General features: G+C 34.1%; 1 protein-coding gene across 1 annotated transcript; it reads right to left on the bottom strand.

The window, feature by feature from the left end:
- Positions 1-7,879: 7,879 nt before the first annotated feature.
- Positions 7,880-9,896, bottom strand: LOC111377599 (polygalacturonase-like). The gene is made up of 4 exons (XM_023000730.1): positions 9,409-9,896; positions 8,974-9,263; positions 8,603-8,831; positions 7,880-8,232 (listed from the first exon to the last, which is right to left on the bottom strand). The coding sequence occupies exons 1-4, from the start codon at positions 9,850-9,852 to the stop codon at positions 8,008-8,010; spliced, it is 1,188 nt and encodes a 395-aa protein (XP_022856498.1). The 5' UTR covers positions 9,853-9,896; the 3' UTR covers positions 7,880-8,007.
- Between the last annotated feature and the right edge of the window lie 3,787 nt (positions 9,897-13,683).

Here is a 13,683-nt window from a genome sequence, read left to right as displayed (position 1 = left end):
TGGAAAAGTGAAGAGTGCCTGAAACATGGAATGAGTCCCTCAAATAAAGTAATATCCATTGGATAAAAATGTGCATAAATATTATCGTCATAATTTTAGGCCATTGGACATAACTTTCATATGCAAATGTAAATCTTACTTCGTGGTTTTATGGCATGTATGATTATAGATTTATGAAATGGAAATATGGTGGATTAAAGAGGTAACAACCTAGTCGAGAATTCAAAATGCACAAAGTCCAGTAAACCTTTAAACATTTTCCATGTTAACATATTTAATGAATTGATCTTCAGCGTTATCTCAACAACTCTCAAAGATTTGGAGTTTCATCTTAAAATGTTAAATTTATTTTTGGGTACAAACAATGGTGGCGATTCTGGAGAGAACTGTATCCAAGTAATATACATTGTTTGATACGGAAAATTAACTTTTTTGATACATAATATTTGAGAAGTGGATAACAAGGACAACCAAATGTGCATAAAGGAGTAAGCAAGTGCTTACTAAACAGTTTGAAATACAAAGATTGTTGGGGGGGGCTAAACAGTTTGAAATACAAAGATTGTTTGGGGGCGGGGGGGGGCATCTGACCCAAGACCACAATAAACACAAATAATACAAACGCACAGTGCAAGAAAAGTAAAGAACACAACAAAATTGTTCACCCAATTCAGCCCAAATGGCTTAATTTGGAGGGCTCAAGGTCAGCCCAATTCACTAGTGCAATTCTACCTCCCAAAGAAGGTAAAGTACAAAGAACCAACGAAAACAACTAGATCAATCATCGATTCAAATGGATCTCAAATCTGGACACAGAAAATCTCCTTCCTTAAAAATGGCCACTAACTCATACTACAACTGATTGCCTACTAACTGGCCTATCATTTACTGTAGCATAAAAGATTTACAAGAGTCACACAAGGATTAACACACTCTAGATTCAAAAAACCAAGAAGAGAGAAGAAGAAATCTGCAAAGAGAGAAAATCGAGAGTCAAAATGGCAGTAAATTGAAGAGTGTCTCACCCACCAAAGGCACTAGAACCCAAGAGATAATAATCTTGTAAGATCTCCACCATTCAAGTGATCGAACGGTCTATAAATGGCCAAAAGAAACACATATCCAAGTAACATGGAAGGGACGAGTCATAAGTTGTCACATAACATATACTAACTTAAGTGTCAAAATGTCCAAAATAGCCTCACATAAGTTGCAATTTAGAGAAACAAATTTTCTCCATCAATCTTCACCTTGGTTCTCAAAATTACACTCACTCTCTTAGTTGTTGAATTGCATATTTGTGGAAAGACTAATTATCATCATTGCCCAAGGTACCTGCAAAGAAAATTACACAGTATCAATATTGAGAAGTGACAAACAAGTTCTGAATTTACTTACAGGCAGAATTTTAGTGCCCGTATCAGATGGATTAATGTCAATATGAATTTTCCCAATGACCACTTCACCTAATGAGAGTTTTTCTCTTATAAAATGGTACTTCGCCTCAATATGTTTAGACCTTTCATGATAGACAAGGTTCTTGCTTAACAATAAGGCACTTTGACTATCAGTAAGTATAACGGGTGAAGTAAATAGAAAATTCAGTTCACTTAAAATTCCTTTAAGCCATATACCTTCTTTAACACATTCGGTAATTACCACATATTCAGCTTCAGTACTGGATAAAGTGACAATTGGTTGAAATTGAGATTTCCAAGTGATACAATTATCACCAAGTGTAAAGAAATAAGCAGTGGTAGATTTTCTTTGATTATTATCTCTAGCAAAGTCAGAATCCACGTACCCCTTAAGGGTTAATGGTTCTGATCCCTTTTTGAACACTAAACCTACCCTTAGTGTCCCAGCTATATAACATAATAGCAATTTTAACCTAGCCCAATGTAGTTTCCCAGGGTTAACCATAAACCTGCTTAAAAAACTGATTGAATATGAAAGATCATGTCTAGTTGTGATCATAGAGAATATTACTGATCATAGTGCATTTGCGTATGAAATATTTTTCATGTCTTTAACTTCAGATTCAGTTTTAGGACATTGGCTGAGGAGAGATTCATGCGAGCAGCAAGTGGAACGTTAGCAAACTTAGCCTCTTTCATGTCAAATTTTAATATCACTTTATGCAGATAAGATTCTTTTGTTATTGTTAACCTATCTTCCTGTCTATTTCTAGTTATCACCACTTGGCATTCCCTAAGTCTTTCATTTCAAATTCAGATTTTAGAAGGTTCTTCATTCTCATTAGCTTAACCTTGATTGAGCTGGCCAGCAGCATATCATCTACATATAAGAGTAGATATATCTTGCTGTCAGATTTAGAGTCGCTGTAATATAAGCAATAATCATACTTACTTCTCCTAAAACCAATTTTCAAAACATATGTGTCCAACCATACATGCCACTGTCTTGGACTTTGTTTGAGCCCATACAACGATTTTTCCAATTTACAAACATAGTCAGATTTTCCCTTTTCTTCGAAACCTTGAGGTTGACACATATAAATGTCATCATCCAATTCCCCATGTAAAAAGGCGATTTTGACATCTAATTGTTCAAGTTCCCAATTAAACTAAACAACTAGAGTAAGCATTAGCCTTATAGTTTTATATTTGATTACAAGTGAAAAAATTTCATTGCAATCAATTCCTTCCCTTTGGGTGAACCCCTTAGCCACAAGCCTTACCTTATACCTCAAAGGGTCAGACAGGAAGATGTCTTCTTTGAGTTTATAAATCCACTTGCATTGTACCACTCTTTGATTCTTTGGTTTCTTAACAAGTTTCCATGTTTTATTGTCAATCAGAGATTTCATTTCATCTCCCATAACCTCTCTACAATTCTTAGACTTAGAACTGTTAATTGTTTCCTCATAAGATAAAGGTTCAGTATGTTCTAAGTTTTCACCAGTGATTAGGGCAAAGTCAGTCAGTTTATTAGTTTCATACTTGGGATTAGGCTTAATCTGTCTCATTTCTTTATCTCTCACTAATTGATAATCTTGGGTAGTAGTTTCATTTATAGGATTATCATGTGTCACAATTTCAATTTCAGTTTGGGATGGTATAACTTCACCTTCATCTATGTTATTTACCCTTTCATTAGGTTGTTCATGTTCAAATTTAGTCATTTCAATATGATTGTGACTCAATATTGCCAACTTCACCTCATTCTGTGAAGTACTCTTTTCAGTTACATCATGTTTATCCTTTTTATTCTTCAAGCATGGCATTTCAGATTCATTAAACACTACATTTCTACTATTAGTGATCTTAATACCCTTTTCACCTAGTACCCATAACATGTACCCTTTAACTCCTTCAAGGTATCTCAGCATAACACATTTGGTAGCCCTAGTGTCTAATTTTCCTTCAATCAGATGTGCATATACAGCACATCCAAAGATCCTGATGTGTGATAGGTTAAGTGGTTTTCTAGTCCATAGTTCCTAAGGACTTTTAAACTCTACAAAACTGCAGGGTGACCTATTTATAAGATAGGTTGCAGTGCATAAAGCTTCTGCCCAAAATCATTTTGCTAAACCAGAACTTATCAGCATCCATCTAACTTTATTCATGAGAGTTCTATTCATTCTTTCAGCTACCCCATTCTGTTGGGGTGTGTGCTAAACAATCTTATATCTAATTATTCTCCTTTGTTTGCAAAAGTTATCAAAATCTATGTTACAGAATTCTACCCCATTATCTGTCCTTAAAGTTTTCAATTTTCTTCCCAATTGATTTTCAACTATCATTAATCACATTTTGAATTTTTGAAAGGTTTCTGATTTTGCCTTTAAGGGGTAGGTCCAGACTATTATAGAATAATCATCAATTATAGAAAGAATGTACTTGTTCCCACCAAAAGTTGAGTCATTTTCTGGACCTCACAAATCTGAGTGGACATAGTCTAATGCTCTATTTGTTGTGTGTGACCCCGTCTCCAAGCTGACTCAATGAGACTTCCCAAGCACACATGTCTCACAAAAGTTAAGGGGCTCTACTTTATTTTTTCCAAGCAATTCTTGATCATTTAGATATTTTAAGCCTTTATTACGAATATGTCCCATCCACAATGCCACAGTTCAGATTTACTCTCAATTACGGTTAAGAATTTCGAATCCTGGGAATTAATAGTTTCTCCCATCAAGTAATACAAACCATTTCTTTTTGGTTCCTTTCTAACTACAAGAGATCCTTCGAGAATTTTCAAAGTATTATTTTCAAATTTAAAAGTATGTCCCTCATCTTCGAGAATTCCTAATGAGATGAGATTTCTTTTTAGATTTGGGACATGTCTCACATTTTTAATCTGCTTGACAATACCATCATACATTTTTTATTGTAATGTCACCGATTCCAAAAATATTTTGTGAATTATTATCACCCATATACACTTTCTTGGGTTCTACCTCCTTGTAGTTATGAAACCAAGTTTTATTTGGGCACATATGAAAAGTACATCCAGAGTCAAGTATTCAGTTCGTGTATGTTTCATCATTAGACACAATCATAACAAGAAGGCTCTCAGGTTCTAGACTTACAACATCATTATTCAACTCAATGTTATTAGGTTCTTTTAACTTATTCTTTAATTCAAAGCAATCCCTTTTGAAGTGTCCAAATTTTCCACAATGATAGCATTTTTTGTTGCTTTTATCTCTTGACTTGGACTTAGCTTTGGATTTTGATTTGAACCTCTTGTTCGATGAATAGTTTTCTCTCTTTTCAGTTCTCCTTCTCACAAACAGGCTCTCCTCTCTAGAATTAGTTCTTGATTCCTTCTTGACTTCCAACTCCCTAGATCTTAGGTCATTTGTTACAATTGTTTGTGTTAAAACATCGCTTGAATATTTTATAGCATTTCGGATATCTTTATAAGATTCAAGTAGTGAATTTAGAAGGATCATAGCCAAATCTTCGTCCTCAAATTTCTTATTGTTATGGGAAACACTCTTGACTAGAATGCTGAAGTCACTAAGATTAGATTCTAAGTCTTTCCCAGGATCCATATGGAAACTAAAAGTTTCTCCAACATGTAGATCTTATTAGGTAGTGTTTTAGTTGAGAACAATGTATCTAGTGCTTCCCACATTACTTGAGCAATTTTATGTTCTTCAACTTGTCTCCCTATGTTATCAGACAAATGCAGTATGATCGAACTATATGCTATTTCATTCATATCTTCAATTTCAACAAGCTTAGCTTTCAATTCATCAAGAAACTTTTCAAGATCATCAAGGGCTTTTGCAATCCTCTACTAGATCAAAGTGGCCTTCATTTTCTATTTCCATATACAGTAGTCACCCTTTCCATCGAATTGACTCAATTCAACCTTCGAACCCATTATGGGTTCTATAAAAGGGTTATTACTCGAGGATGTAAGTAATTTAATTCAAGAAATCACTTAAGATATAGAAAAGGTTTCGAAAAACAAGTTTGCAGATAATTGACAAGTAAGCTAACCCATAATGAAAAACAGACGGTTCTATAGCATGCATTGAGTAAAACACAGTAACACGAAAAATGATCAATTTTAGATTTCTAACAGTTGGTACCAATCAATCAATTTACAAAAAAAATGAAATATCCTAAAACATGTTTCTATCACAATTAAACACTTTATTCAGTTTCTTTGAATAATCATATCACATTAGCATCACTGAATTCACATATACCATTTATATGATGCAAATCAACTACTGCAATTTAATTGAAAAAGATCTTACCAAATGCTGTGTACTACAGCATTTAACCAAAAACAGATCTGATTCGTGCAGGTGTAAATCCAAAACCCTAGCTTCCAAGAACCAGTTTATTTCACTTTCTTGTTACTGCACAAGTGAAGTAACCACATCAATACGACAAGAAATTAAACTATGTTCAAATATACCTTACCTCACCTTTAATGGCTTTGATACTAGATTTGTTGGTGTATTTTGACCCAAAACCACAATAAACACAAATAACACAAACGCACAATGCAAGAAAAGTAGACACAGCAAAATTGTTCACCCAGTTTGACCCAATTGGCTTAATCTGAGGGGCTCAGGGTCAACACAATCCACTAGTGCAATTCTACCTCCCAAAGAGAGTAAAGTACAGAGAACCAACGAAAACAACTAGATCAATCATCGATCCAAACAGATCTCAAATCGAGACACAGAAAATCTCCTTCTTCAAAAATGACCACTAACACAAACTACAACAGATTGCCTATTAACCGACCTATCATTTATTGTAGCATAACAAATTTACAAGAATCACACAAGGAGTAACACACTCCAGATTTAAAAAACCAAGAAGAGAGAAGAAGAAATCTTCGAAGAAGAAAGAGAGGAAACCGAGAGTCAAAATGGCAATAAACTAAAGAGTCTCTCACCCACCGAAGACACTAGAACCCAAGAGATAATAATCTTGTAAGATCTCCACCGTTTAAGTGATCGAATTGTCGATAAATGGCCAAAAGAAACATAGATCCAAGTAACATGGAAGGGACGAGTCATAAGCTGCCAAGTAACATCCCCTAACTTAAGTGCCAAAATGTCCAGAATAGCCTCACAAAGTTGCAATTTAGAGAATCACGTTTTCTCCATCACAGACATTTTCCAACACGAGATAGGAGTTGATTAATCAAAGATTATTGTTAATTGTGATACAAAGAGCTAGTCCAATTTTCATGATGGGTAAATGCTTACGTTCTGGCCAGCCAATTTTGTTAAGTTGCATAAGGATAGATTAAGTGATGGCGAATGCCATGATCTGACAGAAGTTGTTTTAAGCAAGTTGATATATATTTGCCCCCACTATCTGATTCTAATTGTTTGATTTTAGTTTAAAATTATTTTTGAATAAGCGTTTTAAATTGGAGGAAGCTTTCATAAACTTTATCTTTAGACTTCAAAATAGACATCCAAGTAATTAAATCTGGAAAAAAAAAATCATCAGTAAAAATAACATTAGATGAATAACAACCATTTGATCGTGTCGAACAATGTTCGGTCTAAATGTATTGGCAATTCTATGTCCAAACATCATTTAATCGAGTTGAATTATTTGGAATTGTTTAAAGGCTGAAAATCATGGATTAGTTTTTTTTTTTTTTTAATGATGAGGGAACCCGCAGCAACTACCCTTCGAATGCAGACAGGGTAAACTCTAGAGCTAATGTAATAGCCGACAAACCACGCAGTCAGGTAAACCAGACTAGACAAGTCCTGTGCGACAAGTTCGACCGAGAAAGTATTGGTAGGGAGAACCGAACTCGTGACCAAGGTCTCCATGCTCACCTACTCCACCAACTCAGCCACTCCATGTGGGTGTCATGAATTAGGGTTTTCCTCGATAAACATGCCGCTCAAGCCCCCTGCAACAGCTACTATAAAAATCGCTAAGTGCGTTCTTTGAGTTCTTTTGATAATTAGTTGATCTTCTTGAGTAGATATTGAGTTCAAGCTTGTTGACTATTTCATCAAGAGTAAACACAATTTCATGAGTAGATATTGAGTAAAAACCGCTCGAGAGCGTTCTTTGAGCGCTTTTGATAAAAACCGTTCTTTGAACGCTCATAAAAGGTAATTGTTTGGCTATTTCGTCAAGAAGGATAAACTTTTCAAGAAAGAAGTTTTCTCGTTGAAGCTGTAATGATTTTGTAGTATTTTTTTTTGTGAAAATGTTCTCTATGTATTAAGAGAAAGTATACACAAGTACAAATGTAAATCCCCATTTTACTCGTAAATGTATCAATTCAAACACATTAAACTAATCACATTTATCGTTTATTTCAATTTTTACTCGTAATGAGAAGATTGTATAGAAGGTTTTGAGAAAATGTTCGGAAATTTTTCAATCTATGTAAAAAAAACTTTCATTTATATGAAATTATTTATTCTATTGGATACATTGTGTGTCTAAACTCATTCTTAATTTTGTACTTAATCTTTTAGTATATGATCTATAATCTTGTTCAACTATAAATCCTTCAATCTGTTTTCTAATTATACAAGCAGTTGTTGGGTTGAACTAAGCCAGAAGCCTTTCCATCGGCATTAATGCATGACGAATGAGCCGGTTCATTTTTGTAGGTCAGCTTAACGTCTTCCAAGTTAATATCACTGCATGGATTTCCTTTACTGCAGTCAAACTTCATTGCAATTTCGGTTGCCGAACTCCCATGTATGTCTTGATAAGTTATATCACTAATCTTTACACCCGAAACCTGAAAAAACAATATAAAGCCCTTTTCAGAATTAACAGAATAGATGCAAGCTGGAAGCTAACCGGAAGCAGCAACTCGAAGCAAGCAATTACAGTTACATTGCACGGCTGGAAGTGAGTTTCATCAGTTGTATTAGTTTGTAGTAAGTTCGTTAGTTTGTTTGTTGGTCAGTTGTCTATTTATAGCAGGATGTAAAACTCATTTTGCAATGAATAAATAATCTCGTGTTTTCTTCCATTCATTTCAATAAGAATTAAACAGGGTCAGATGTCATCTTATATACGAAGGGGGAATAGGGTGGGAATTGGGTTTTTCTGTATAGAAATAAGTGCAACATTAAAATTTATGATGCTACAAAAGCAATTATTACCTGATCAGGACAATTTTGACCACCGGGACAATAATTTTGGTCAATAATTATTGGATTTTCGACGTTAACCATCACAAGACGCTGGAAGAGATCATATTTAACAAACCCCTTGCTTGGCCTGGCCCATGTCTTCACCCTCACCCCATTTTGTGTTCCTGTAAATGTAACTGACTTAACTGTCACATTTTGCACTCCAGGTTCTTGCATTTCCCATCCTAGACTCCCAATGCTGCAAAAGGCACACAAATTAATCAACTTAGGTATTAAGTACTTAATTTATAGCACACCTGTAAGTACGCAAATAAACCTTTGGGATAGATATTATAAAATTTAATCCACTGCGGGTTTTATATATGTGAGAAAACCAGTACCTTATCCCATGGCCAGGGCCGCAGGCGACATTTTCTATCCACAGGTTGGAGGTGCCAGGGCCTATAGAGATACAGTCATCGCTGGTTCCAATTTTTGAGTTCATAATTGTGACACTTGAGGATTTCTCCACATGAATTCCATCGGTGTTCGGGCTATTTCCTGGCGCTGAAACCTTCATTCCCACCAGCTTGGCGTTTTGGCTTCCATAAACCAGAATGTGGAACATCTGGCTATTTATTGAAGACAATCCACTGATCATGATGTTTTTGGAATTGTAGAATGCCAGTGTCTGTATTGAAGATACAACGAAAAAGAACATTAGAATTTCCATGCAAGTTACTCAAGTAGAATGAACTAATTATGTATCAAACATGCAAAGCTAATTAGAGTACTATTTCAAGTGATATAGTCCACTTTCTTCTTTATTAACGTACCGTTGCTCCAGTTGGACAACTCTTGCCGGAATTTTTGCAAGCCCACAAATTAGCCCCTTGGGCGTCCAAGGTTCCACCAATGACAGAAACTCCCGTTACACTTTCGAAATTTATCCAGGTACCAGAATTTCCAATAACGTTATAATTAGATGGAGCTACAAGAGTGCCATCAATCTGTATCGTTATGGCCTGGTTTTTGCATGACTGGCCGGCAAAAGTTGCGGTGCCGAGCAAGAATCTTCCCGGTGGCACGTATATGGTGGCTGGTTGTCCAGAGGCACAGGCAGAGGTCCATGCACTCAAGAATGCTTTTGTGGAATCAGTTTTTCCGTCGGGTTTTGCTCCCAATGTTTGAACATTGTAATTAACATTGGCTGCAAGTGATGAATACTGAAAGATGGTGAAGAGAAAATGGAAAGCAAGAAAACTCACTAAGCTAGCCATCTTGTGTATATGAGAGAGATTCGATGAGGAGTTGAAGCGTTTAAGAGGTATTTATAGGCTTTTGTTTGTGAATATAGATTAGATTTAGATAATAATGTTTGGTCATGTTTACTGTTTATTTATGACAAACAGAACTTGTTTGGTGGAATAAGAATTTCATGCTTTTTCGAACATGGCATCAGTCAATAAATTGCGGCTCAAGAAACAAATACACCCACGAGAAAGTGATTGAGGTTCGAGAAAACAAAATTCTCATAATTCTCATGTCATTTATTTATTTTCTTTTGTCACAAAAAACATAAAATTCCTAAGTTGTTATATTTCTGTTTTGCGGCAAATATCTGTCCATGATCACAATATTTTAATATAACTAAAACTCTATTTTCTTGTATTTATATAATTTGTCACCAAATTTATATAGAAAAAAAATTGTATATGTATATAACCTTTAATGTAAAATAAAAGTCAGATTTAATATAAAGAATTTTGTCATTTGTACATAAAAATGGTACGTAAGGGGTCACTGAAAATAATTTGGATGGAAAAGATTAAATGAAAATAGTTAACTGTGTTTTATACATTGACAAATGATAGAGTGTCATGTAACAATATGTAATCTCTTATGTAAATTTTGATGTTCTTGTAACAATGTCCTAGTATAATGTGGCCGGCATATTGAAGATTCTTGAAAAAAAAAATGCAAACCGAAGCTGTATCATTTTGTATCGTCCAAATATTGTCATGTATGACTTTTCAAATCAATTTTTATTCTCTCATTTCATGAGATCCACAGTTACTATCTACTTATCTAATACTCATTTCTATCATTTAAACATTATCCACCCATCCACTAATCTTTTCTATCTATCTATAAATAAATAAAGGTATTTATAATTACTTCCCAAACATACTTTAATTTGCTAACAAATTATAGTAAAAATGGACCGACTGTTAAATCATTGGCCAGCTTAAGGCCCTGTTTGGAAGCGATTTTGAGAATTGATATTTTGATCGTTAGAAGAAATATAGGATCTACCTGTGAGAAAAAAAGTCAAACTTTATGTCTGAAACAGTAAAATAATGGTCAAAAAATCAATTTTTTTGGAGTGAAAAATCACTTCCAAACACCCTCTAAGTTGCTTCTTCCTAAAGCTCAGTTAGTTAATTTGCTCATTTCATGTGAGAATAAAATTTAAAATAATATCTCATTGATTTAGAACTCCAGTTCTTGCTTATCAATATTTATCTAATAATTACAATACTCACCGAAATAAAGAATAGCATATTCTTGAAATAAGTTCTATCTTTCTTCTTAAAGTCAGTGCATATTAATACAAATTAGTAAATTTAAAACATAAAACATGTAGTAGTCATGTTTAATCGAGAATTCTTTTAATAAAAGTGATATTGATATAATAATTCAAGTTCTCGACAACCAAAATTACATTGGTTGTGATCAATTTTTCTTTTAACCAAGCTATTCTGAACTTACATTACAACCAAATAAGATCATAACCCTATATTTTAATTATTTGAATATAGGAATGGATAAACAAATTGATGAATAGAAACAAAACTAGGAAGGTAATTAATTACTTGATCCACACGCCATTTATTATTTGTTGGTCATACATAGTAGAAGTTGAAGTTTGATTTCCGGAGAGATTAATGTTACCTAATTTTCTTACTTTTCAGCTAAGGTACAGAAATATGTCTTCTTTTCAACCATTTTGTTTTCTGTTTCATCAGTACAGTAAAGCAAGCCGTTTATTTTTAGCCACCTTATACATTTTTATTTTTCCTCTTCTCGTTCCATATTCCTACCTGTGTTTGGCAAACCTAGGCTTAAAACATTATTAGGTCACTTTAATTTTGCCTTTGACTTTAAAATAGCCTTTATATACAATTAATTACATATGCCGACATACGTTGCAAATTAATAATATGGCATATTGATATATTTTAATTTCATGAATAACAACGTTATTTTCACCCTCAATTCACCCAAAAATAAAAATAGAAATAAAAATAAAATACAATTACTCTATCATATCATTTATATAAATATTTATACAGATATTTAGTAGCTTTTACAGTTGAATAGATTTCTGCATTTATATGACAATCATAATGGAAAGATGAGAATTATAGGTACAACCCAAAATTAAAAAGCCCAACTAAAAACCCCAAAATAGGAATTTGGAATTTTTTTTTCAATTTCATTTTACTTTAGGTAAGAAATGACTAGCAACATATTTGTATCCACATTTTCATGCTTGCAGTTTAAAAATACTAAAATTACAAGCCCATTTGCGATTAGGCATCTATATTCTTCGACTGAACAAATTAACTTTTGACTTTGTATGCAATTTACCATTCAGGTTATTATACAATGCAGGAGGACTTTATTTCCATTAATGAGGAATAGAAACTTAATCTTGTTAAGTAAATTTCTACTCCAGTAAATGCAAAAGGGGCTAATATTCTTTACTAATTGGGGGTGAGGGGTGGGCGGAGATTGTTGGAACTGATTCATCTCGAAGATCATATGTATAAGAGGGATGTTGTGTTCCTTTAAATTTTACATTTAATCGAAAAATTATAAATTAGTCTTTTCGATTAGCCTCTTCTCATAGGTAATTGTACAGACAATAGTATAATGATGAAATCTATGATTTGATATTTTTCATACTAATTTTCAAATTTTGATATTAATATTTAGAGGAAATTTCATAAAATGTTCAATTTCACCTAGTCATTTGCAAAAATGTCCACATTTTTTCCAATGTCCATTTTAGAATTATTTAGAGAAAAATACCCCTGTTAGGAAATTCTATTTCCATGCCCAAGGCAAGAATCTTGGTTCATTTCTCCCCAAATTAACCCAAATTTCATAACCCTCCAGTTCCAAATCGATTACATTTACTTGCTATGAAATCTGAAAGACCGATTGGGAGGGATTTGGGGCGATTTTATGACCGAAGTAAAAGGAAGGGGCTGTCGGCCGGTGATTAGGGATTGGGCGAAGCTAAAGGGAAGGGGATGGCAGGTTAGCAGCTTAACAGCGTTTACTGTAGAACGTGAGCCATTTTTCTTCTCTCTTGGTTCATTTCCCCCAAATTAACCCCATTTCATAACCCTCCAATTCCAAATCAATTACATTTACTTGCTGTGAAATCTGAAGGAGCGATTGGGAAGGATTTGGGGCGATTTCGTGGCTGAAGGAGAAGGAAGGGGCCGTCAGCGGGCGATTGGGGATTGGGCAAAGCTGAAAGGAAGGGGACAGCAAGTTGGCAACGTAACAACATTTTCTGTGGAATATGAGCCTTTTCTCCTCTCTCCCTTCTTTTTTTTATGCCACTGCATCTATAATTTATCATCTATGTTATGTAATTTGTGAATTGTGAATGTTGAGTTTGAGTTGAGTGTTGACTTGGACCATTCACTGTTGCAGTGTTGTCCGTTACCTGTTGGAACTTGGAAGACGAAGTTGGAAATTGGAAGTACTTGGAACTTAGATTTGGCCGTTTGGGTAACTTTGAAAAAATATTTGATTTTTGGGTATTCTTCTAAGTCAAGATCTGCTATTGTTGGATTTATTTGTATTCGAAGAAAATCACATGATGATGAAGCGACAATAATGAATAATCCCAATAACTTTCCAGACCTTGAGACCAAAAATGACAGTATTCTTAGAGAGTTCCGCATTCAGATCAGAAGTCATATTTAGGATGTTAAACAACCTGCAAGAATTTGTAAAAATTGGTTTGGATCCTCATGTAAAAAATGTTAAATGATGTCAAGATTAAAGATAGATTAATAATAAATAGT

Source organism: Olea europaea, unplaced genomic scaffold (genome assembly GCF_002742605.1).
Source record: "Olea europaea var. sylvestris unplaced genomic scaffold, O_europaea_v1 scaffold1685, whole genome shotgun sequence".
Taxonomy (NCBI): Eukaryota; Viridiplantae; Streptophyta; class Magnoliopsida; order Lamiales; family Oleaceae; genus Olea; species Olea europaea.
Note: the sequence above shows the minus strand (reverse complement) of the source record. Positions and strands in the feature narration are given on the sequence as shown.

What these genes read in the sequence shown, in the direction of transcription:
- LOC111377599 (XM_023000730.1), bottom strand. Translation starts at nt 9,852, where the DNA reads ATGGCTAGCTTAGTGAGTTTTCTTGCTTTCCATTTTCTCTTCACCATC. An exon ending in GTTGTCCAACTGGAGCAACG is followed by an intron (nt 9,264 to 9,408) that starts GTACGTTAATAA and finishes TCTTCAATACAG; the next exon opens with ACACTGGCATTCTACAATTC. An exon ending in GTCAAAATTGTCCTGATCAG is followed by an intron (nt 8,233 to 8,602) that starts GTAATAATTGCT and finishes TTGTTTTTTCAG; the next exon opens with GTTTCGGGTGTAAAGATTAG.